The following is a 25,128-nucleotide window of genomic DNA, read 5'->3' as shown; positions in this document are numbered from 1 at the left end:
ATTCACTTTGGACCTCCATTTTTCATTCAACACAACTTCGATTTTGACCAACAAACACACTAACTCATAGTGTTCACGGTGACGATTACATCGTGCCCAAATTCCGGTCCTTCTGAAAGACGTCTCCGTCGAAAAACCCATCGGAAAAATGGTCTACACCACTTTGTCAAAAACGAGTTCCAACAATAACTTGCACCATTTTCCAAGAAAAAAAAGTCTTCGACAAGAGGGGAAGGTCCTAAGCAGTTCTTTGAGCGCTGTGAGAGTATTGGTATTGGATCTTCTATGATCTTTAATAACAGGGAGGCGAGTTGTCGAACTGTAACTACTAAATGAACACATACAGTTTTGTAATCAGATCATATTAAATATAGAAAAAGATTTAAATATATATTTTATTTATTTTTATTTTATTTTTTCATTTAAATATATGTCAATATTTGTTGACAAAAAAATATGTTAATATTTAATTATACACTCAATTTTGATTAGTGTAGTTTTCATTATCTTCTTTAGATGTGACACATTCTCCTTTTATCTTTGATTAATCCCCATTGTTCGAGCATGTTTCATGTGAAAGATGCTCATATTAAATCTTATGTTTGTCAGTAAATATTAAGTAAGGTAATATATATCACATTACACCTTCCATCATTTATAAATAATTAAAAAGTGTTAAAAACATATATCTTCTTATTTTAGATTTTAAAAAAGTTTTATGTTTCACAAAATTTGTTTTGCTTTGCTTATATTAAACTAATAATATAAAAAGTACTCATATAAAACGTATATGCATAGCATATATTAAAATAACAATTTAAAAAGTACTCATGTAAAAAATGTATGCATAAAAATGTTAAAATAATAATATAAAAAGTACTCATGTAAAACGTGCAGTCATTATATACATAAATTTAATATTTTAATTACATTTAGTAATTCTTGGTAATCTTCAAGGTAGTAATAAAACTACCTTACACATAGTAATACTTTAGCAAATTTTAAGTTTTATTAGTAAAACCATGTCTAGATAAAATATTTGATAGTAAAACCAATGATTATATACAATGAATGTCATTAAGGAAGAGTATTACATAAACAGTTTACGAGAAATAAATATTTTTTATAGATTCTTCTTACTATAGCCTTATGATTCACATAAAACCATGAAAGTTAAAGAGTCATTTTGGAAAAATGATAAATATTCCTAAGACTATAGAAAATAATCATTTAAATAGTTTTAATAGTCTTATTTACTATATACATAGTCTACTATAGATAATATATGGATTGTATATGTTAAATATACGTACTACTTGCAATATATAGGGGTTTCAAGTTACACATAATAAAACCAAGTAATCTTAGTAGTCCGAATTACACATAATAAACCCAGTAATCATAGTAGTCTTAATTACACACAATAAACCCAATAATCCTAGTAGTCCGATTACACACAATAAACCCAATAATCCTAGTAGTCCGATTACACACAATAAACTCAATAATTCTAGTAGTCCGATTACATACAATGAATACATAATAAAGAAAAACTCTATCATGGACTTCCCCGCACTTCATTAGCTGCTAGTCTTATTTCTCTCAATACCGTTACGTATGATACATCCACACCAATCCTGCATGTAACCAAATCGATCATTGGGGACTGGTTTGTCAAAACTACAGGATAATCTTGAGCCAAGATAGCTACAACGATTTGTGGTGTTCCTCTCTTTCTATTAGGCAGTGTTCTTGTAGTAACAACAAAACATGTCAAAACTACTAGCATAACCTGAACCATTTCCACATTCAAACCACTCTCCCATACCTCGTCTCTTCCTCTAGCTCTGCATCTGCCTATTTTTCCTCTTCCACAAAATTCTCAAACAGATGGAAACCTTGTTTGTTGCAGTTTTCCTTTTTTCGTTTAAAAATATGAGGAAATACTTATAGTGTTCTAATTCTTCAATGTTTGTTAATCGTTTTGCAAATACGCTCAACCAACCGAGAGTATGTGATCAATTTCTACATTCAAACCACTTTCCCATACTTATTCCGAAGTATATAGATATGGTTCAGTATATTAACTGATCAATTCAGATATATTAGTATACTTATATATAAAATCATAAACTAGATATAAAATAAAAGTGATGATGATATTATCGGTAGTATTTTTAATATCAATTGTTAATATCTATTTATTAATTAAATATCTTAAATATCATGATAATTATATATTATATTTTTTAAAAATAATAATATATAGATCATTAGATTGGGTTAATGTTTATTAATTATCTTAATATCATGATAAATTTATAGATATCAAAATAAAAATTTAAATAATAATATTAATTAAACTAATGACTTATCCTAAAATCATGGAAAAGATGACAAGTAAGCATATTAACTAATCAAGGAAAAGATGACAAATAAGAAAATTCACTTCTCAAATAATAATATAGATTTAAGTGTTAATTGATATAATGAATATATTTAATAGTACAATGGAAACATCAAAAGTTAATATATTTTCAATTTTTTAAAGTGACATAAATAATACATCAATTGGCTTATATATTAGATTATACAAAATTGTTAATCTAATTATCAACATAAAAATAATAAAAGAATAAAAACAATATATTTTAAATCTAAAGATTTTTTTTGGTGACAAAATCTAAAGATTTTAAAATTCATTAATTATAATAATAAATTGAATTTTGGGGAAAAGGAAAAATCAATCCATAAAACAGTTTATTAAACTTAATTATTTAAATTAATTAGTAAGTAAAATATCAGTTTATAATTAATTCACGTATTTTTAGAATATTTTTGTTAAAATATGAAAAAATATAATTCATGGATAGGTTTAATAAAATTAAATAAAAAATAAAAATAAAAGGAAATGAGATCCACGACAAGGATAGGTTGCTTTCCAAACAAAAAGACATATTAATGTAAATATAATAGAAATAAATAAAAATAGAAAAGGGACCCACCAAAAAAAAACTGACGCAGGAAAACCAAAGCGAAAAGGATAAAAGAAAAAAATTAAAGAATAGAGAAAAGAAAGGATATATTTGGAAGACATAAAGAGAAGGGTATTGGGAATAAGTGAGGGGTATTGAGAATGATTATTCTCTGAGAAAGGTAAATTATGTTAGTGTCCATTAACCATTATTTTGTTGATGTGTCTTTTGTTTTAAACTCCGGCAACCAGTAAAGAAGAAAATCATGACTAATTTTTAGTTGTGATGATCTCAAAACGCACAGGGCCTTAGCTGCCACAATGCCCACAACCTTTAGTTTGTATAAATTTTGTATTGTAAATATAAAATGATGTTTTTTTTTGGGTCAAATATAAAATGATGTTATTTATTAAAAGAAAGTAAAAAAAAAAGTTAAAATGATATTCTTTTGAGAAACAGAAGGAGTATGCGCTTCCAGTGCACCCTAAATCCAAGGAAAATCCAAACAAAGGTCCATAGCGGATGAATATGGTTGTAGCCGGAAACCATCATCAATCTTTATCTCCTCCAAATTCAACCAAGTCAATGCTAACGTATTTGATCTAATTTTCACACGCTTTAAATCGAAACTCTTAAAATTCATTTGGTACAAATATGAACAAAACTTAGGTTCACCCCATAGGGTGAACTTTTAAATTCATCTCTTTCTATGACCAATCAAATTGCCACGTAGATAATTAATTAAAAAATATTAAATTTATTTTAAAATAACTAAAAGAATAATGCTAATTTTAACAACGCTGACACCGCCATCTAAACCGTAAACCCGAAATCTTAATTTTTTAATCCTAAACCGTAATTCTAAAACCCAAATTCTATACCGTAAACCCAAATCCTAAACCCTAAAACCAAACTGTATATTCTAAACCCAAATCCTAGACCCTAAACCCAAACAGTAAACCTTAAATCCGAACCTTATACCCTAAACCAAATCCTAGACCCTAAACCCAAACCGTATACCCTAAACCTAAATCTTAGACTTAAAACCCAAACCGTAAACCCTAAACCCAAACCCAAACCCTAAACCTAGATGCTATAAGGTTTGGGTTTAGGATCTAAGATTTGGGTTTATGGTTTGGGTTTAGGGTTTATGGTTTAGGGTTTATTGTTTGGGTTTAGGGTATACAATTTGAGTTTAGGGTATATAATTTGGGTTTAGGGTATAGGATTTGGGTATAGAGTTTAGGTTTTAGGGTTTGGGTTTAGGATTTAAGGTTTAGGGTTTAGAATTTAAAATTTAGGGTTTACGGTTTAAGTAACGGCGTCATCGGCATTAAAATTGGCATTATTCTGTTTTTTTAGTTATTTTTAAATAAGTTTAATATTTTTTAATTAATTATCTACGTGGCAATTTGATTGGTCATAGAAAGAGAGGTGAATTTAAAGGTTCACCCTAGGGGGTGAACCTAAGTCTTGTTCTACAAATATCCCTAAAGTCAGCCTACAAGATATTATATTTATAAACAGCTTTAAACATTCAAAAAATATATTTAGCTCAACACACAATAAACAACTTTGAACACATTCAATAAATTACCTATTACTCTATTAGATCATCTCCAAAAAGGAACTCTATTTTGAAGTTTCTCAAACTCTATATTTGAAGTTCAAAGATGTTATTCTCCAAAAACAAAACTTCAAACTCAACTTTAAAACTATTTGTATTTTATAATATGATCCTTATATTTGTCATAATCAATTTGAATTCATAAAACTTTTATAAATAACTAGCACATATATAAACATATTACAAAAATATTAATTAATAAAATATTATATTAAAATATAAAATTTTAAACAGAATAACTTAATTAATATTAAACTTCAAAAAAATACCATATTATTCCATAAAGTGATTTTCGTAATGCATATATGATCTACTAGTGTATTTCGAAGTAAAAATGGCTTTCCTCATTTTTAATTTGTAGATTAGAGATAAAAATTGTTGAAATCAGGTGATATTAGTACTTGTAAATACATTAGATCAAAACAATAAAGTAAAAGAGAAACATAAAATATTACTAAAAGACGAACTTTTATAGATGATATTAATACTCGTGAATATATTCAATATGAACAAGAAATAATTGTACGAAAATACATCATCAACAACAACAACAACCATCTTCAGTTACACAAAACAAATTAGATAATATTTGGAAATTTTGAAGGTTTCGGATCAAACTTACATGACTATTAGTGTTGTTGTTATATTTAAATCTGTGTAATAATTATGTCTTCATTTAATTTTTAAGGCTCTTTTGTATACTTTTGTTATCTAAATCTAGTTTTAAATATTTTAAATCTTATTTTAAAGTTTTATTTAATTTTATGTGTAAACTTAAATTTTGTAAACAAAACTTAAAATATTTACGAGATATAATTTTTATAAGGATTAAAACAATAAAGAAGAAAATATTTATGAATAATAAATGTGATGTGTAATTGTAGGGACCAAAATGCAAATAAAAATATGAAACTTCAAATTTGAAGTTTTGAGTAGTGAAACTTCAAATATAGAGTTTTACTCTTCAAAACTTTAAATTTGAATTTCATATTTGAAGTTATAGAGTGTCTTTTGGAGATGCTCTCATTAGTTAGTAAATGCAGTTTTACAGTGAATTTACTGTTGCTAGTATGTCACGATCAGAATATTGTAAAATTACCCAATGTGAGATAAACACATACAATAAAATAAAACACATAAATTAACTTATGAATTTTCTTATGATATCATTTACGCGGACAACGCCTAGGTAATAGAGAAATCTCCGGTCCCGAAATTTTACGATTGCTCGTCGCGGAACAAGCAAATATATATACTGTTACAAATTATGCAAAGGGAGAGGAACAGAAGAAGCTATTTAGTAGCTCAAGGCTCTCATTTTTGCAGCAGCTTCTTTGATTTGTTCAATAGTGAAAATGCCAAAGATGTCGTCATCTTTAATGGCGTTAATCACAGCAAGTGCTAGATCATCGACTTTAACCGGTGGAGCCAAGATGAGATCAGACGCAGGGAGAGACCTCAACGGTCTAATGAACCTCTCTGCAGCATCGTAGATCTTGTCTAGTGGCTCCCCGACCAGGTCAAGCGGGACCTCAAATCCGTTCACTTTTCGTTTCCCATATATGAAACCTGGTCTCAGCACAACTCCTACAAGAGAAACAACAAAGAAATAAAGATCATTAAAAGATATGGTTAAGTTTCTGATAAGAGTAGTGTTTTATCAAAAGATGAAACTAAACCGAAAACAAGAAGGTGAGCTGGATCTATCTTTTTACCGGAGTTGGGATATTTGGAGAGGAGTTCTGCCTCTGCGCAACGTTTTCCGGTGAAGTAACCGCTGGATAGAACAAATGGTGGAAGATTGTAGTCGTGAACAGTGATCAAGACAAACTTAGGAACCCCTACACACATTAAAAAGTATATTAAAATGAAAAAAAAAACATGGAGACATACTTAACTCAAGTTTTAAGCTATAATAGAGAGATAATTAACCGAAATCCTTAGCAGCATTCACAGCGATAACGTTTGCTTCACCATTGATTCTTTTCATCTGTTCTTCATTTCCAAAACCACCAATGGTCGAAACTACAGCAGTGGCACCGAGAAGTACTTCATCCCAATTCAAATAGAAAACATCACCTACAAAAGACGAAAACACACACCAGACACGTTAAGAAACCAAACTTGGTTTATGTACAATGTAATGAAGTAAAAGTGCTTACCAGTAACCCATGTAACCTGATCCAACCATGAATCTTGCAAGCTAGGACGACCAGACCTAAAGAAATCAATCGAGGTTGATAAGGTCAAAAAGGTAAAGATTTTTTATGCCATCACTGTGCTTTTTTTGTTTTACCTGCTGACACTAACAACCTCGATTCCGCTGGAGATTGCTTCTTTGCAGATAGCTGAGCCAACGAAACCATTGCCTCCAAGAACTACAACCTAACTAAAGAGAAAAAAAAACACCTTCTTAACTGAAACATGATATATTCTTATTAACCACACACGTAATGTCTTGCTCGCTTTCCCGTACCCTTTCAGATCTGACATCTGCCACAATGTCAATTGTAGCTTCAGCACAGCTGCACTTAACAGAAGACTTGAACAATCTGTAAACACAGATACACACAAAAAGCTTCATTTCACAGTATAACGAGGGCCAAGTTCTCATTAGTACAGACATAAGACCTATCTAGAGGGGAATTTGATCAGTTTCTCATCACATTACAGAATACTGCAAAAAAAAAAAGATCTTAACTAACCAAACCCCAATGCTGAGATTTTGATATGTTTTTTTTTTTTTTTTTTTTTTTTGATTAAACTGGAGGGATCTCAATCCCCGGCGGACTAACCCTCGGCGCGAGGCAGCCCATTTGTTACTATGGGAATTAGATACCCAATTGCCTGGTCAAACACTTGGGCATATCTGAGGAGGAAGATCGAACCCGCGGCCCTTAGGACCAACGAATTCGCCTCGCGCCACTCGACCACAAGCGCTTGGTCAGATTTTGATATGTTGTCCAAAAGAATCAGTCTTTTTCATAGAACCACTCAAAGAACAAACACAGTTGATAAAGAGAGGAAGAGGGAGAGAGAGAGAGGATGACCGGGGAGACAAAGAGCGATGACGAAATGAAGCGCCGGAGAAAGCAGATGGGAGAGGTGAAATGGCCGGGAAACTGAGAAACGATGACATTATTCGATTTTGTAGTTTAAATAATAACGGGGAAAAGAATATCTGAATTTAGCAACTGAAACTCTTTCGGACAGAAACTAGTGTCTGAAAATCGGTGGAAGAGAGAGAGAGAGAGAGAGAGAGAGAGACAAGACGGCAGAAGCGAGAAAAGTGTGGTTAGAACAACTGACGCGGCGGAATTGAAGCGAGAAAAAATAATTTATTTTTCTATAATTATTTGGTTTATAAATCCGTTTTATGAAACAGACGCTTGTTGAGGATATTAAACAAGGCCCAAACAAGAGTAAGAACGGCCCACTTACAAAACGACGCCGTGGAGAGAAGAGTGATAAGTCTTCAAGACTCGTGAAGGCGGCGGTAGTAGTCGAAGGAAGAAAGAGAGATAGATTTGTGTGTTGTAGGTTTGATCATTGAGAAGAATGGTGAAATCGACAAGTAAGGATGCTCAGGATCTATTCCGTTCTCTTCACTCCGCTTATTCTGCTACTCCAACTAATCTGAAGGTTCGCACCATTGTTTTTCTTTTTCTTTTTTTTTGCGAATCCTTTTGAATATTGAATGTTCTTCTTTGTCCTTTATTTGGCAGATCATCGACATGTACGTTGTTTTCGCTGTCTTCACTGCTCTGATTCAGGTACTCTTTAGCCTATTCGAATTATAACTTCTGGATCTGCGATTCTTTAGATGGATCTGTTGTACTATTTCAAGTTTAGATTGTCCCGACATGTTTTTTTTTTCCATGATCAGATATTGTAGGATAGGTAATTGATTTAGATCTAAGAATCTGCTTATGATTAGAATTGCAATGTAGTAACAAAGCATTGTTTGTTGTGCAAATGGGGGGTTACGCATCAGTCTCTTGTTTCACTTAAACTCGAATGAAAGGGTAAAGTATGATGTATATTCCAATTATCTGAGAGAATGAATCATCTCTTGCGCTTTGTGTCTTGATTAGCAGAGAAAATATCATGGATAAGTAATTTGACTTCTCTCTACTTACTGCATGTGTAGCATTTTATTCATTTACTAGCAGTGGAATTGCCGAAAGATTGAATTTCACTTCTCTCTACTTACCGCATTTTAATCATTCTCTCTACAGGTGGCTTATATGGCTTTGGTGGGATCATTTCCATTCAACTCATTCCTGTCTGGAGTACTCTCTTGTGTCGGGACGGCAGTTCTTGCTGGTAAGTTTTAGCATTTTGGGCAACATAAGAATACATGTCCCTTGAGATTTTTTTGAAACTAACAATCTTTCTCTGTGTTTTGTTTATAGTTTGCCTCCGTATTCAAGTGAACAAAGAAAACAAGGAATTCAAGGTATTTATTTCTGAACAAAATTTAGATGATAATTTCATTTATATATATGACAATCCAAACTCAAACATATACTCTTAATAAACATATACCTTAGTTACACAGTCGGATTATATATTGAGAAGGTGTTCTCGTTAGTCTAGTGCAAGACAATTGTAACAAACCTAGGCGGGATTGTGGCTATGTTTGTGATAGCAGTTTAGGCATTTGGAGAATATTTTAGGTTTGGGGTTTGCGGGAGAGTTAGATTCTCGTCAATATGCATTGGTTCTTCTAGGTCTTGTACATCGAGGTTGTGAACTTGGGATGGGAATCAATTGGTCTCTTTTCCCAACAGCCAACACAATCAATATTGTCATTACATTCATCATTAGGTCTCTTGCAATGCAATGCATTTCGTATAATTATCCAGAGTCACCCACCTCTTGGCTCTTACTTGGAATACTCTTACAGGATTTGGCACCAGAACTAGCATTTGCAGATTTTGTACTCTGCAACTTGGTCCTCCACCTGGTCATCATCAACTTCCTCGGATAGGTTCTCCTCTCCTATCTTACAGAGTTTGCTTTCATGTTATGGAGTTTCTTAGTTGGAATCAGAACTTGTAGTTTTGAGATAATTTTATACTTTTGTCAAAAGAATCAAACCTCTCTAATAAACACTGTTTCGTGCACTAATGGGGACCCTGGACTCGAATTGGTTCGCCTATAGCCGGACCAGTCATAGTCTGAGACGTGTCAATAATGACAATCTTCAAGTTGGTGTGGACGCTGTGCCGTTCAGGGAACACAACAACAAATTCACTGACACTTTTGATAAGAAAAGAGGGAGCCTAAAAATAATTGAAGTTTATCTACTTGGTTTTTTTTTTTTGATGAAATTTTAAATTCATTGATTATCGTTGAAAGAATATATTTACAACTCTGCAAAGAATATGAAACCTATTTTACAAAAAATATAACTTCAGACTCCATGTGCTCCAAACCATCGACATAACAAACCTCAAAGCTTTGGCTTTAGGTATTATTTAGTGGACATTATGTGGTTACGCATGGTCTTGTCGATCAAGTGAGCAAGATGGTCCACGGTCTTTGCAACACTGTTATGTTTCCTGTCATTTTGCTCCCTCCAGATAAAAATAGATGGTGACTTGTAAGAGCAACCTTAGCAGGATAAACGTAAGACAGTTATAGGTTCCAATCTGCAGACGCGTGATGGTGATGCTCCAGTCCGGCTCGGGATCAGCCCCAAACAGAGTTCCTACCACCTTTAGCCACAGAGTGAATGTGTAAGGGCACGCAAAAAAGAGATGGTTTCGTGTCTCATCCGGATCCCCACAATAGAGACAACCTTGTGGAGCTCCCCACTTACTAGTACGATGGCCAGTAGCGAGCCTATCGCGGAAAGCTAGCCAAGTGATAAAAGCGTAGCGAGACACTCCTTAAGAGAACTAGATTAGCTTACTCTATAGTGTCTTCTCCTTGTGACTCCTTATCTGATGCCAAGTTTCAGATGAGATAAATCTGTCACTATAAGCATCCGGACCAAACTTCCACAAGAGGCCATCGGGAACATGTTCTGACAAGATCAATGGGAGGCCCTTGATTTCTTGCATTAGGCTCGCAATATGTTGGTCTCGAAAGACCCTTATATGCCATACAGCATCAATAAGAACATCACAGATTCTCGCACACCGTCGTACCCCCATTTTCTGTGTCCCAATAGGGCCAGTTAGCTTTATCAAGCGACCTTTAGGAAACCATAAGTCTGTCCAAAACTCAACTGTCTGACCATTTCCAATGTTCATGCGTACGAACTGCTTTGCAAGAGGACGGAATCTCAATAATTTCCTCCAAATCCATGAGCCTAACCCTGTATCTTTCACACCCCAGATTGATTCATCTCGAAGCAGGTATTGCTTCACCCAAGAGCCCCACAACGACGAGGAGTTAGAGCAAAGGCGCCATATGAGTTTCAACACGAACACTGTAGTGACCTCCTGAATTCGTCGAATTCCAAGACCACCTTCGTCATAGGGACAGCACACCTCCGACCAAGCAACCTTAGAACTACTAGTCTTGTTTGGAGATCCACTCCAAAAGAACGCTGAACACATACTCTCTATCTCGTCGATACAAGCTTGAGGGAGACAGAATGCTACACACCAGAAATTGGTAATACTCGTAATGACCGATTTTATCAGCTGCAATCTACCAGCATAAGAGAGGGCCTTGCTAGTCCATGATAAAAGCCGGTTCCTGATCTTGGAGATCAGTGGCTCATAGTCATTCTTGTTCATTATCTTAGTGGTAAGAGGAAGCCCAAGATACTTGATAGACAGAGCTGAAACAGACATACCACATACTGCAACATCATTTTTCAAGCTCTAACTTGCCTCTGCCCGCCGCAAATACCGTGGATTTGGCAATGTTGATCTGCAGTTCTGACTTGCTTGCAAAGTCCTCAAACACTGTAAGAGTACTCCTTACAGATGACGGCGTATCTAAGCTTTGCTGACGATATTGTTATCTACTCGTTTGAAAATATGAATAAATGGAAAAATGTACATATTGTTTTAATTTGACTTTGAACCATACAATTAACTACAGTTTAGACTATAATTTTTTTACTTTGTTTTTAATTTATCGTTACGTCTCTACACACATATGACTTCGTCAATTAACTCTCTTCTTGATTTACATGAAGAAAACCAGCAAATTGAACCACTGACGCAAACTAAGGGAAAATAGGACGTATATAGTTTATCTAATTCACTTTGTTGCGAGAATTCATTAAATTAGAGTATTTACGTGATTGTTTTAAAATTTACTTGATGGTTTGTTTTTGACGTAAAATAGTTTATATTTAAAATGTCGTTATCACTATGTGTACGCCAAATATGACTAGTTCAAGCAACAAAGGGCAAACATTTAAAGAGGATAAGAGGTCGTCTTGACCCTTACTAGTTCAAGCAACAAAGGGCAAACATTTAAAGAGGATAAGCGGTCGTCTTGATCCGGATCCATGAATTTAATATCCGGATCCGGATTCGTGGTTTCCGGATATACGAATTTCGGGTATCCGTCCCGATATTCTATTACACGCGGATATCCGGATCCGTAAAAATAATTAAAAATAATAATTTTTTTTTAAAATGATAATTTTTTTAAAAAAATACTAATTTTTTAATATAATACATAAATTAAATATTTATAAATATATTTATATATGTCTATAATATTGTAAAAACTAAAATATAATATTATAAGATTAATTCATGTATAAATATTAATATATCAAATATTAATATTAATGAAATTTTAAAATTTAAGGTGTTTTAAAAATACGGATCCGGACCTAAAAATTAAGATATCTGGATTCGGATTCGGTTTGGACGGATCCAAGATTTTACTATCCGGATTCGGATCCGGACACCCCGGATATCCTATTTTCGGAGCGGATCCGGAACGGATCTCGGATCGAATCTGGATTTCGGATAATAAGTCTCAGGCCTACCTGTTTCCACATTTTAAGCAATTTATAATTATCGTTACATGTACACACACTTAATTTAATCATGTGAGTTGTGTTTTTAGGGGATAAAACCAAATATTACCATTAATCATGTGAGTTGTTCAGATAAATACACTGTAAGTAGAAATTAACGCACACAAAGCCAAATAAAATTTTACTGACGCAACTTCTAATAATAGTGGAAGAATAACAGATTTATTATATTATTTGTTTTTAATTTGGTGAAACCAAAAAAAAAAAAAAGAGAGTATAAAACCGTGGAAAATAAACGGGGGAAGGAAGGAAGAAAAGTCCAGTCCTCATAGGATAAATTAAAAAAAGAAAAAAGGGTGAAGAAGTCATCCATCTCCAACGCAAACACACGCGATTTAATGACACTAATGCCCCCCCCCTCTCCTCCGTTTCCGTTGCTGCGACCGTAACTTCCTCCCCTAGGTTTTCGCTCGCTCTTAGCGGCTTCAAGAAGCTTCCTCTTCGTTGTGCCCGCATTATCCCTCAGTGTCAGAGCCATGTCAGAGCTTGTTCAGGATAAGGAATCTGTCGTCGCGGCTACCACTTCTTCTTTCAGTAATACGACGCCGACGGAGCTCAACCATTCCCGTACCTTCTTGGATGCACGAACTGAAGAAGGTTAGTCTTCTTCTTCTACTTCTCCGAGAGGAATATGGTTGATTGCTTGATTGCTTGTGCTCATATTAAATAGACGAAATCGTATTTAGACTTGACTTATTGAATTGAGCTCTTCGTTCTTCTCTTCTCCTACTTTCTTGCATTTTGCTTATGATCATGTATAAACACTGAGTCACGCTAGAGAGCTTTTCCAACCTAAAGAGTGTCTCGTGCAATGGTTATTGTAGGATGTGTAAACAATGCATTCATTAACTTCATTTTGCATTTTCAGATCTTATCTCTGGTTTAAGGAAGGAAATAGAAGCTGGAAGATTGCCTCTCAGTGTTGCTTCAGGGATGGAAGAGTTATACTGGAACTACAAAAATGCTGTTAATTTGATATATTCTCTAAACCTTTTTTTTTTTTGTGAAACAGATATTCTAAACCTAAACCAAAAATCCTTTTGTTTTGTACTACTTGTGTGTCTGCTCAATTCCAATAACTGTTATTGATGCTTTTTAGGTGTTAAGTAGTGGAGCTTCCAGGGCAGCTCACGCTGTTATATCCAACATGTCTGTTGCTTTTGATCGCATGCTTCTTGGTGTCGAGGTACTTCTTCTCCATCTATCTATTCGCTTCTAATGGTTTCTCTACAACAGTGTCTATAATCCTTCTCTCTCTCTCTCTCTCTCTCTCTCTCTCTTTTTCAGCATCCTTTTACTTTCAATCCTTATCATAAAGCTATCAGAGAACCATTTGACTACTACCAGTTTGTTCATACATACATCCGTCCCCTCATTGATTTCAAGTAAGCCCTGACATTATTCAGCTATCATTCTTCTTGTTCTTGCCATGCATCAAGTGTTCTTCTTCTTCTTCTAACACCTCCTTAACTTATTTTTCATTGCAGAAATTCTTACGTTGGAAATGTTTCTCTTTTCTCTGAGCTTGAAGACAAGATTCGGCAGGTTAATTGAAGACAACATGTTGCCTCCATCAGTAGTTGAATTCCTTTCTAACTAGGACCTTAATGTTTTAATTGGTTGATTTCAGGGACACAATATTGTGCTAATATCAAATCATCAAAGTGAAGCTGATCCAGCTGTCATTTCACTCTTACTTGAAGCACAATGTCCATACATAGGAGAGAACATCGTAAGCCTTCCAACCTTCTTCTGAGCTATTACACTACTCCCTCTATACTTATCCCTTCTTCTTCTTTTCTTTGCCGCAGAAATGTGTGGCTGGTGATAGAGTCATCACTGATCCTCTATGTAAGCCGTTCAGTATGGGAAGGTATCTCAACCTTTCTTTTGACTATGGTCTGCTTCATGATCGGCTCAAGTGTAATATAAGTAACCCTTTTATTGACGACTTCTGGTTTTTTTTTTCCTGCTTTGCTTTCAGGAATCTCATATGTGTTTACTCGAAAAAGCACATGAACGATGATCCTGAGCTTGTTGATATGAAAAGAAAAGCAAACACCCGAAGCTTAAAGGAGATGGCTACACTGCTAAGGTCTATTAGACTTTGGAATATAAAAGGAATTAGGTTGATTTTATTCTGCTAAATGTAAGTAGCATGAACCACACTGTAGGTCTGGCTCTCAACTTATATGGATTGCACCAAGCGGTGGAAGGGACCGCCCGGATCCTTCTACAGGAGAATGGTTTCCTGTAAGTTTGCCTACTGTAAATGCAGAGATCTTCTCTGTGTCTGGTGGATATCATAAGATACTGATCTAATAAAAAAAATGTTCAGGCACCCTTTGATTCTTCTTCGGTGGATAACATGAGAAGACTGGTTGAACATTCTGGTGCTCCTGGACACATCTATCCAATGTCTTTGCTTTGCTATGACATCATGCCTCCTCCACCCAAAGTATTGTTAGCGCTCTCATATATCCGTTTTGTGTTTTCTGTGTTTTACTTTCCTCTCATCACCTCAGCTTGCATCTACAGGTTGAGAAAGAAATTGGAGAGAAAAGAATAGTAGGGTTTCACGGTACCGGACTATCAATAGCTCCTGAGATCAGTTTCTCAGATGTCACGGCAGATTGCAACAACCCTAACGAGGTCTTGTATATTACTCAAATCAGCAAACTCAAAGTCCATTGTCTCTATCTCACCATTCAGTTCATGAATATCTATACTTTCTTCTTATTGTTTGGCAGGCGAAAGAGGCATACAGCCAAGCTATGTACAATTCGGTCAATGAACAATACAAGACTCTAAACTCTGCAATCAATCACGGAAGAGGAATAGAAGCATCGACTTCCACGGTGTCCTTGTCACAACCCTGGAATTAGTCTCTCAGTTTTTAGGGTTAACCCATAAACCTTTTTTGTCTCAAAAAGTTTGTAACTGAATTTAAGAAAAAAACCCATACAAGAACAAGATCGTTCCTGTATCTGCGGAATGCACAATCTATGGAAACATATTCTCCCACGCCATCTTCAAAAATTATATTCCAAAGCCTGTCATCCCAGAAACAAAGAAACATGTACACTTTTGCTTTTCTAACGTAGGAACAAAACTTGGTTTGTGTACATATGAATAGCTAGAAGAGAAGAGCATACTCTTGCTAGGCTTATGCGATATGATTTTTTTTTTCCATTTTAGATTTCTGGGCTTTACAGTGACCAAAACAAACTAAAACTTGTTTTCTTGTATTTTTAATTTTTTGTTTTTAAATATATATATATGATTCTACCACTAAATCAAATAAATTTATTTATATTCTCAGTTTACGATTGAAACAATTTTGTTGTGATCTTTATTAACTTTAAGACCACGTAGAAACAATTTTGTTGTGGTCTTTCTTAGCTCTAAGACCACGTAGGGAGAGTGTGTGTTGTACTATCTGGTTACTTGGCAAGTTGACAGAGTGGATGTGTCCGGTCTGTTTGGATCTTAATGTCACAAAAGTCTCAGGCTTCTGTCTCTATATCACGTGTCTCCTCTCTCACTTTCTGATTTTCGGAAATAAACACTCAAGCTCATAAAAGCAATATCAGTGTGTTAACTGTTACCCGAAAATATTACTCGGCTTTGAATGGTAAAAGCAGTTCAAGCGGGGCAGATCAAGCAGCTCAAACAGGACAAGTGCTGATCAAGTGCAGATCAAGCAGGACAAATGCAGATCAAGCAGGACAAGTGCAGATCAAGCGGATTATGCAGGAAAGAAGCAGATCAAACCGATCAAATAATTTATTATAACTTATGAATGACAAAATCAGTACAAAACTATAAATCATATATTAAAACAATAAAAATTACACCTAGATATCTAAATAAATATCTTAGATGTTATAGGATCGGCCGAAATGCATGTAAATGTTTTATAAGATACTTTACTTCTTTAATTTTCTTTTTAGATGATCAAGATTTTCTTGAGAAAACCGGTAGGTTACACTAATATTGAACTTTTGGTTAAATTTACCACCGGAAAACTCTCTACCAGTGGGTGTAAGATATTTGAAATGGTAATTAGTCATAAAAATTATTTGATCGTACAACTCAATAAATACACGTTCTCGGTTAAGATTACATTTAAAATATTCTTCTCTCAATAGATTTACAAAATTTCAATCATTTACATATATATTAACTATTTTAAAACATAAAAAAATATTAACTACTTACCCTTGTTGATATTTATTTAGGAAGATTTATATCTTCTTCTTTTGAAAATATTGTGTTTTGTCGGCGATTGAACGGTTATAATTTTAAAACAACACAAACAATATTAGTGTAAACTATATAGTTTGAGCTAATCATTGTACATTATTTATAAAATCAGATAAATATATTTTAAAGTTAAGTATTTGTAATTAAATTATTTATTATCAAAAAGAAAAAAAAACAGATCAACACCATCAAATGTTAGCGGATGAGATCTGCATGCAGATCTCCCGTTTTTTCCACAAAAAGACAAAAATATTGAAATGCATCCAGATCTCTCGGTTAAACTGCTTTTGCAATAAAAAAACGTGAATGGTGAATATATTGCAGGAGAACTGTACCTGCAAGAAAATCGCACTTGTCCTGCCCTTCCTTTCGTAACCTTTATTTTCCCATTTACACTGGCCGGCGATATCACACTAGCGAATACTCAAACTTGGATTCTGTTCATTTCAGTAATTACGGATTATAATTGAAAGCGACAACACCACTCAAATAATCTGTTTTAGTCAACAATTACCACTTTCTTTCACTGTTCATTAGTGATCCAAAATATATTAATAATTCTTTAACGTTTTGGTTTACAACTTTTTCGCATCATTATAATCATTCCAATTTTTCTTTTATCAAGTTGATGTGATATTAGTTCAATTTGGAGATGATATAAATGTGAAATCAAAAGAATCGTGTGATCAATGAATAATAACAACTATCAAATCTGTCTCTTCTTTTTTTTTTGTGCAAAAATTATTTCTCTTCTTTTCCTTGTTTTTCTGCATACATATGCCAATTTATTTGATTCGCTATCGTACCTTATTCTTCTTTATGGTTTTTTTTCTTTGATTTAAACTCCAACGCAGATAAGTCTTTATAAAACAGACTGAAGACGGAGCTCGTATTCAAGCTAATTGTGAGATGTTAACTAATATGATTATATGAAGTAGATAGTTTACATAAGTTTCTGAATTGTAGAAACACACACAGAATATACTTAATTCTGTTTTTAATGCCTAATTGAATGTTTTCCAAAGTTCTTACATTAATTTAAAGTAATTAATTCATCCGTTTTGATTTAATTGCCGTTGTAGAGAAAAATTTTCGTTTCAAAATAAATGTCGTTTTAGAATTTCAATACAAAATTTATTAATTAGATTCTCCACTTTATTTTTCTATTGATTGAAAAATGGTTAGGTGTATAGGTAATTGTGTTTTTGTTTTGGCATAAAACTAGAACGATAATTAAAATAAAACGGAGGGAATAATATTTAGTTATAAATCATAATTTTTTTACTTAACATTTTCCATGGATATAAACTTACGATAGTTCAATGTTTTGAATATTATTAATTAATATATATTGAAACTTATAATGTATTAACATTAATCAGTATATAACCTAGAAACCAATCATGATACAACAACAACAATCTATCATTTAGGAAAGTAATAATTTTTTCTTTCTTTCATCCAATTTAATTGAGAAATCCTTTAAAAAGTTAATTAATTGATAAAGTCATGATTTACTGATATAAAACCAACGGGGATTTTGGGGATGATTGATAGTTGCTGTAAATGCTCTGCACAGCCAAAATTTAGTTTAGAACTATATATGTCAACCAATCAAGATTTATTTTTTTTAAATACTCACAGCAAAAAAATCTCTACAAAATCAAAATATATTTGTACAAAGCTTTATTTCCAAAGAAAAAAATAGTGCTTTACAAAGTTACAGAAAAATAATCTACAATAAATAAAACTACAGATTAAATTCTACAGTCAAAAACATAAATTTACATCTCATTCCAATCACCCCCAAGTACTAAAGCTTCACCAAAACCTCCGGAAAATAACTAAAAAGCAGTTTACAAAAAATAATAATAATAATAAAATACTATGTGTTTTGTCCGCATATCTAAATATAATATTTTATATCTTTATAAGTAAATGTATTATCAGTTTAAAGATCATCATAAGTTACTATTTTATAAGGCTGATTGGTTGGATTATAACTATATAAATTTTACTGTAAAATTTAGTCTGTAAATTTTTTGACGTAGTTCTAACTAATGTAGATATATAAATTAAATGAGAAAAAGGATGAAAAAGGAAAGAGATTCCATCGACAATATTTTTTTCTTTAGAAAAAGACCTTCCACAATCTTTTTTTTTTATTTTTTTATTTTAACTTTAAAAACTACATAAATCATGATTGAGAATTTTATGATTGTAGATATAAACTAAAGCTAAAGTCAGTTGCTATAATTCAACCAATCACCCACAATTATTCGATATATTTAGTAATTTATTAAACATCAAACTTTTTATTTATGATGAAATTTTTTATCACAACATAAAAAATGTTATTACGTGAAATAAATGTGAAAACAGTCATGTGTTGAAATATTTACTAATAACTTAAATATCAAATTATTTATATTTGACAATTTTTTTATTATAATAAACTTGAAAATATCCATATATATAATTTATATATAGTCTATAATGTCTATCACATCCAAATGTATTTGTGACGCGAAAACCAAAACTAAACTAGTACGTGTATCAAATAATTATGTACTACAACTAGGTCTGGGACGGATCGGATATCCTAGCAATTTTAAGGTATCCGGATCCGGATCCTTATCCGGCGGATCCATAATTTTATTATCCTTATCCGGATCCGGGGTTCTCGGATATCCGGATGTCGGATATCCTTCTAAAAAATGTAATATCCGGCGGATATCCGAATCCAGATTTGGATCCTTAAAATAGATAAAATAATAATAATAATATATATATAATAATTTAAAAATAATAAATATATAATGTTTTTAATTATTTCTATGTATAATATTACAAATTTACATAAAATTTACATATACTATTATAAAAATTAAAATATATTAAATAAAATTAGTTTTTATATATAGATATTACTATTTTTGAAATAATTATTAATAAAACTTATGGATCCGGATATCCGGACTAAAAAATTAAGATATCCGGATCCGGCTTTGACGAATCCAACATTTTATTATCCGGATCCGGATTCGGCCCCTCCGGATATCCGGATTTTCGGATCGGATCCGGATCGAATCTCGGATCGAATCCGGATCTCGGATAAAAGTTCCAGGCCTAACTACAACTGAGGCAAATTAAATTTACCCAAACACGAATATAATTAAGTTTTACAAATTATTATTTTAAAATAGTATATAATGTACTTTATTTTATGAATGTTTATATGTGCTTCAGTTTTTGTGTAACGTGAATGTATGTAAACTAAGCTCAATAAAATGATAAGATGATAATATGTATCTATCATGCATAAGTATGTATTATCTTCTTCTTTTTTTTGGTTCAACTTCAACTTTCATTATCCAACAAAGTTTTGATTTACATCAGACCTATCAGTCTCAAACACAGGTTTCAACCAATCCGGCACAATAGAATACAACTTAGGGAGATGATTTTGTAGAGAAAAAGCCTCCTTCGCTATCCTATATGCTGCCATATTACCATCCCTCGAGTAAAAAACAATCTTGTAGTGAGGGTTTTCAGAGAGGGTATGGTGTATCTCTTGTATAATCGGTTGGAGCTTTGGCCATACCTCTGTGTGCCCGTTGATCATCTTTGTGAGAAAGAGTGAATCTGTCTCATATATCACCTGCTTATAGCCTAGACGTCGCATCGAATGAATCTCCCATTTTACACCTTCGGCCACAACTTCTATACGTGATCCTAACCTCTGAAAACCTCTCACTCCAGCCCACAACATTCTTCCATATTCATCTCTGCTGATCCAACCTACTCCACTTCTTTGTTGATCCTTGTGCCAAGCACCATCAGTATTGCATTTGATCCATTTTGTAGGAGGAGCTTTCCATCTGGCTCGGGTCTTGTTGTGGGTGGCTTTTTTAACCTCTGGATGTTCCTTCTTGTTTTTTCCTATCCATTCCTCCATGTCCTCCAGAGCTTTGTCTACCGTACTTGGTGCTGAGTAATCTATTCCTTTGAAAAGAAACTCGTTTCTGTTTTTCCATATCCTCCATAGCAGCCATGGAACCAGATCAGCTCTTGAGCTTTCTGGTTGATCTTGCTGGTTCATCACTCGGTAGAGATTTGCATAGAGAGAGTCTGACCATTCACCATTTGGAGGAACACGAATTGGTGACACTGCCCAAACCAGCCTAGTGTACGGGCACTTGAATAGAATGTGGTTCACTGACTCGCCCTACATTGAGCATCTTATGCAGCTTCCATCTTCAGAGATATGGGGTCTCTTCATATTTGCCGCAGCTGGGAGGGTATCGTTGACACATTTCCATAGAAAATGATGGATCTTTGGATTTGCGTTGAGCTTCCAAATTTGTTGATACAGTCCATCAAGACTCGGCTGGTCCACATACTGTTGCTGCTGGCTTGTATTGATGATGTTTCTCTGAACCCAGTATCCTGATTTCACTTTGTAGTGGCCGGTCTTGGAGAAGTCCCATGTGTAGGTATCATCTCCAAATTGTCCTTGCGGGGTGATGGCGAAGATTTTTTCTTGTATCTCTATGGGGAAGACATTCCTTACGAGCTTCACATCCCATTCTTTTCTTGGTTCTGTCATGAGATCACAAACCTTCATGTCATTTACCATTCTCTCTCTGAGGCATTGATTGATAGAGCATTAGGATTAGCATTATGCTCTACATTATCCAATCAACAATTGTTAGAAAAAAAATTAGAGAACCATTTACTAAATACTAATGCTCTCCAAATGCTTTCTGGCCAATGCTTTCTGGCCAATGCTTTCTGGTCAATGCTTTCTGACTAATGCTTTCTGGCCAATGCTCTCATATGAAGCTTTTAGAAGAGTATTTGCATTTACAATTTATAAAATTAAGGAAAATATATAATTAATTCATTTATTTTATTTAATAATATCATAAGCTTATTTTTATATCCAGAAAATAAAATTTTGATTTCTAAAATTAATTTCCAATAAAAATATTTTTTTAAAAAATAGTATTTCACATTTAAAATATATTTATTTTAAATTTGAAAAAAAAAATTAAAATAGATATTTTAATTATAAAATTTATTTTAATATAATATTTTTCGATATAAACATAATTTTTAAATTATTAAATAAAAATAATAATTTTATATCTTTTTAATTTTATATGTTAATATATTTATATATATATATTAGAAATATATTCATTAAAAATAAATATATATTATATATTATATACTAATTTTTATAATAACTTTAAATAACATACTCATACTGCTCTACCAATCATCCTATTAAACAGTTTAGCAAAAGAATACAGCTCCTGCATCATACTGCTTCTATAGCATACTGCTACTGCTAATGCTAATGCTCTACTAATCAAGACCTGAGATGGGGTGGGAGTGGCCTTATTGATGTAGCCATAGAAGCCGACATACTTCCTAACCATCTTTCTTCCCAGATCTTTGTGTTCCTGCCATTCCCGATTACCACACGTGCACCTTGTTTGATTAAATGTTGTGCAGCAAACATACTTCGCCAAACATATGATGGTCTGGATCCTAATGTAGCATTTAGAGGATCTGAAGACCGGAAGTATTTACTTTTAAAAACTCTGCAGAGGAGGGATTCCGGGTGGAAAATAAGTCGCCATAATTGTTTACCAAGTAAAGCCATGTTGAAGTCTTCAAGGTCCTTAAATCCCAATCCTCCTCTATCTTTTGGCTGAGTTAAATGACCCCAAGCTTTCCAGTGCATACCACGAGACTCCTTATTGTTCCTCCACCAAAAGTCTGACATCAGGGAGATAAGTTGCTTACAGATCGTCTTTGGCAGGAGGAAGAAGCTCATTGTGTAGGTTGGTAAGGTGAGCACAACTGCTTTTAGGAGCACTTCTTTACTCCCCGGTGAGAGAAAACGATTTTGCCAGCCAAATAACCTTTGCTCTAGTATCTCCTTAAGGAAGCTCAACACAGAAACCTTTGAACCTCCATAGGAATCAGGTAAACCCAGGTAGATTCCATCTCCTCCAATATGATATATTCCAAGCTTCAGCATGATTTCTTCTCTTCTTTTTGGAGGAATATTCTTACCAAAATAGATGCTTGATTTTTGGTAGTTTATCCTCTGGCATGAGGCCAAGTTGTATTCATAGAGGATCGAGAGGATGTGATCTAGTTCTTCATCTGATTGCTTACAATAGAACATGCTATCATCGGCATATAGGAGATGTGATATTGATGGCGCTCCTCTGGCTACTGACAGTCAAGTGATTTCTCCATTCTGCTCTGCGAGGATGAGTTTTTGGACCAGCAACTCGGTACATAAGACAAATAGATAGGGGGAGAGAGGGTCCCCCTGTCTAATGCCTCTTGTTGGTTTGATATCTCCGTGAGGGTTGCCATTGATGAGCACTTAATATTGCACCGAGGTTACACATACCATGATGAGCTTGCACCATTCCGTAGAGAAACCCAAAGTGTTCATAGCCTTCTCAAGAAAAGACCACTCTACTCTGTCAAAGGCTTTTGAGAGGTCTGTCTTGATGGCTATATGTTCCTTTGAGCATCTGTTGTTTGAGTTAGGCGCGTGGAGGAGCTCATGTGCCACAAGAATGTTGTCGGAGATCAGTCGGTCTTCTACAAATGCAGCCTATGTTTCAGTGATAACTCCAGGAAGTACACATTTCAAACGCTTGCTAAGCAACTTTGAAATAATTTTATAAGCTACATTACATAAACTGATCGGTCTGAATTCTTCCAATCTCTTTTCATATAACTTTTTTGGAACCAAACAAATGCTAGTCTTATTGATGTCTTCTTCTAGCTTCCCTGTTCTGAAGAATTCCTCTACCATCTTCATAATGTTTGCGCTCATTGTTTCCCAAAATTGCTGGAAGAAGAAGCCATTCATGCAATCGGGTCTAGGGCATTTGTTTGGATTGATATCAAAAACCACTTCTCGGACCTCTTCTATGGAGATAGGCCGCATTAACATGGCGTTTTGATCGCTTGTGACCTTGGAGTGATATCACTCCAGTTGGATAGTGATACTCTAATATCCTCGGAGGAGTACAGACTTTTGAAGTGAGCTTCAGCCAGACGACCCAAGTCTTCTGCTGTGTACCATTTCTTTCCTTCGCTATCAAAGAGGCTCAGTATTTTGTTTTAAGCCCTCCTGTTCTTGGTAACTGTGTGGAAGAACTTAGTGTTTCTATCACCTGATCGTAGCCAATGCAATCTGCTCTTCTGCTGCCAAAAGGTCTCCTCATTATGGTATTCATCATTAAGCTCATTTCGGAGGTTGCTTAACTCTTCCCTATAAATGATGAGGTTCCTTGTTGCCTCGTCAATACTCTAGTGTAGCTCTTGGATTCTGAGAGCAGAGTTGGGCTTCGCCATCCTCTTCTAAACAGATATTGATTGGCGACAGCTGAAAATCTTCCCCATCAGTCCTGATTGGCCCGTGCTTTGACTCTGCCATGAACGTGTGACTGTCTATGAAAAGCCCTCACGCTTGATCCAACGTCTATCATATTTGAAGCTTGCTTTCCTCTTCCAGAGTTGGTCTGTGAGTGTGGTTAAGACCGGACTATGGTCAGAGCAAGTTTTTCTGAGGTAAGCTGCTTCAGCTTGTGGAAACATATCATGCCAAGCCTGATTGGCCACCGTTCTATCCAGACGACATTGCACTGATTTATCATTTCTTGTACCGGCCCATGAGAACTGATATCATGTGTGTTTTATGTCACTAAGGCCACAAGCGGAGATCATTTGTCTGAACTCCTTTCCTTCAGATTCTTCTCTGTAAGCTCCTCCTAGTTTTTCTGAAGGGTCTATCAGCTCATTGAAATCCCCATACATCACCCAGGGTCCGCATCTGGATACTCCAACTCTTGTTATTCGCTCCCAGACTTCGCTTCTCTTACTCTTTACTAGTTCTCCATAGATACATGACAGGAAGAAAATTTGTCTTTGCCATTGAACTTCCATGTCGATTATTCTTTTGTTAGGCTGCAGAATCTTGATCTTGCAGCTCTCTTTCCACATCACTGCTAGGCCACCACTCTTTCCTAAAGGCTCCACTGTTTTAACATCATAAAAACCGAACTTTTCCACTAGCCCTTCAATGTATCTTCTTATGTTTTTGGTCTCACTGAGGAATAGTATCTCAGGAGAGTATTGACCAAGTACATCCTGTAGATGTCGAACTGTCGGAGTATTCCCCACTCCCTAACAGT

General features: G+C 34.2%; 4 protein-coding genes across 5 annotated transcripts; 2 read left to right on the top strand and 2 right to left on the bottom strand.

Annotated features, from left to right (window-relative positions):
* Positions 1–5,720: 5,720 nt before the first annotated feature.
* Positions 5,721–7,914, bottom strand: LOC106294463 (uncharacterized protein At1g32220, chloroplastic). Its single transcript, XM_013730022.1, has 7 exons — positions 7,653–7,914; positions 7,079–7,154; positions 6,899–6,987; positions 6,765–6,820; positions 6,535–6,681; positions 6,318–6,443; positions 5,721–6,189 (listed from the first exon to the last, which is right to left on the bottom strand). Exons 1-7 carry the CDS (start codon positions 7,739–7,741, stop codon positions 5,900–5,902), a joined length of 873 nt encoding a protein of 290 aa, XP_013585476.1. The 5' UTR covers positions 7,742–7,914; the 3' UTR covers positions 5,721–5,899.
* An 89-nt stretch (positions 7,915–8,003) lies between these two features.
* On the top strand, positions 8,004–9,735 carry LOC106294464 (dolichyl-diphosphooligosaccharide--protein glycosyltransferase subunit DAD1-like). Its single transcript, XM_013730023.1, has 5 exons — positions 8,004–8,244; positions 8,328–8,375; positions 8,841–8,928; positions 9,018–9,061; positions 9,512–9,735. Exons 1-5 carry the CDS (start codon positions 8,161–8,163, stop codon positions 9,593–9,595), a joined length of 348 nt encoding a protein of 115 aa, XP_013585477.1. The 5' UTR covers positions 8,004–8,160; the 3' UTR covers positions 9,596–9,735.
* Positions 9,736–12,888: 3,153 nt separating this feature from the next.
* Positions 12,889–15,664, top strand: LOC106294462 (glycerol-3-phosphate acyltransferase, chloroplastic). Of its 2 annotated transcripts, XM_013730021.1 has the most exons (13): positions 12,897–12,996; positions 13,100–13,222; positions 13,494–13,591; positions 13,725–13,811; positions 13,913–14,010; positions 14,113–14,170; positions 14,256–14,357; positions 14,437–14,498; positions 14,610–14,720; positions 14,800–14,878; positions 14,964–15,083; positions 15,164–15,277; positions 15,376–15,649. In XM_013730021.1, the coding sequence occupies exons 2-13, from the start codon at positions 13,102–13,104 to the stop codon at positions 15,508–15,510; spliced, it is 1,185 nt and encodes a 394-aa protein (XP_013585475.1). In that variant the 5' UTR covers positions 12,897–12,996; positions 13,100–13,101; the 3' UTR covers positions 15,511–15,649. The 2 variants fall into 2 exon arrangements, with proteins under 2 accessions (XP_013585474.1, XP_013585475.1); XM_013730020.1 differs by having other exon boundaries at positions 12,889–13,222; positions 15,376–15,664.
* Positions 15,665–20,261: 4,597 nt separating this feature from the next.
* On the bottom strand, positions 20,262–23,879 carry LOC106344627. Its single transcript, XM_013783969.1, has 5 exons — positions 23,679–23,879; positions 23,331–23,540; positions 22,553–23,081; positions 21,180–21,493; positions 20,262–21,119 (listed from the first exon to the last, which is right to left on the bottom strand). The coding sequence occupies exons 1-5, from the start codon at positions 23,877–23,879 to the stop codon at positions 20,262–20,264; spliced, it is 2,112 nt and encodes a 703-aa protein (XP_013639423.1).
* Between the last annotated feature and the right edge of the window lie 1,249 nt (positions 23,880–25,128).

Source organism: Brassica oleracea, chromosome C5, assembly GCF_000695525.1.
Source record: "Brassica oleracea var. oleracea cultivar TO1000 chromosome C5, BOL, whole genome shotgun sequence".
Taxonomy (NCBI): Eukaryota; Viridiplantae; Streptophyta; class Magnoliopsida; order Brassicales; family Brassicaceae; genus Brassica; species Brassica oleracea.
This window is presented reverse-complemented; position numbering and strand designations above follow the sequence as displayed.

Bases quoted from the DNA above. Each gene is read 5' to 3' on its own strand.
- LOC106294463 (XM_013730022.1), bottom strand. From the start codon at position 7,741: ATGTCATCGTTTCTCAGTTTCCCGGCCATTTCACCTCTCCCATCTGCT. The intron at 6,821-6,898 runs GTAAAACAAAAA...TGATTTCTTTAG, and splicing joins GAGGTTGTTAGTGTCAGCAG to GTCTGGTCGTCCTAGCTTGC. The intron at 6,444-6,534 runs GTTAATTATCTC...TAATGTGTGTAG, and splicing joins GAATGCTGCTAAGGATTTCG to GGGTTCCTAAGTTTGTCTTG.
- LOC106294464 (XM_013730023.1), top strand. From the start codon at position 8,161: ATGGTGAAATCGACAAGTAAGGATGCTCAGGATCTATTCCGTTCTCTT. The intron at 8,245-8,327 runs GTTCGCACCATT...TTTATTTGGCAG, and splicing joins CTACTCCAACTAATCTGAAG to ATCATCGACATGTACGTTGT. The intron at 9,062-9,511 runs GTATTTATTTCT...ATACTCTTACAG, and splicing joins AAGAAAACAAGGAATTCAAG to GATTTGGCACCAGAACTAGC.
- LOC106294462 (XM_013730020.1), top strand. From the start codon at position 13,102: ATGTCAGAGCTTGTTCAGGATAAGGAATCTGTCGTCGCGGCTACCACT. The intron at 14,011-14,112 runs GTAAGCCCTGAC...TTTTCATTGCAG, and splicing joins CGTCCCCTCATTGATTTCAA to AAATTCTTACGTTGGAAATG. The intron at 15,084-15,163 runs GTATTGTTAGCG...TTGCATCTACAG, and splicing joins TCATGCCTCCTCCACCCAAA to GTTGAGAAAGAAATTGGAGA.
- LOC106344627 (XM_013783969.1), bottom strand. From the start codon at position 23,879: ATGCGGCCTATCTCCATAGAAGAGGTCCGAGAAGTGGTTTTTGATATC. The intron at 21,494-22,552 runs GTAAACAATTAT...ATCTCATGACAG, and splicing joins CTTCAACATGGCTTTACTTG to AACCAAGAAAAGAATGGGAT. The intron at 21,120-21,179 runs GCAAATATGAAG...TGCTCAATGTAG, and splicing joins ACGATACCCTCCCAGCTGCG to GGCGAGTCAGTGAACCACAT.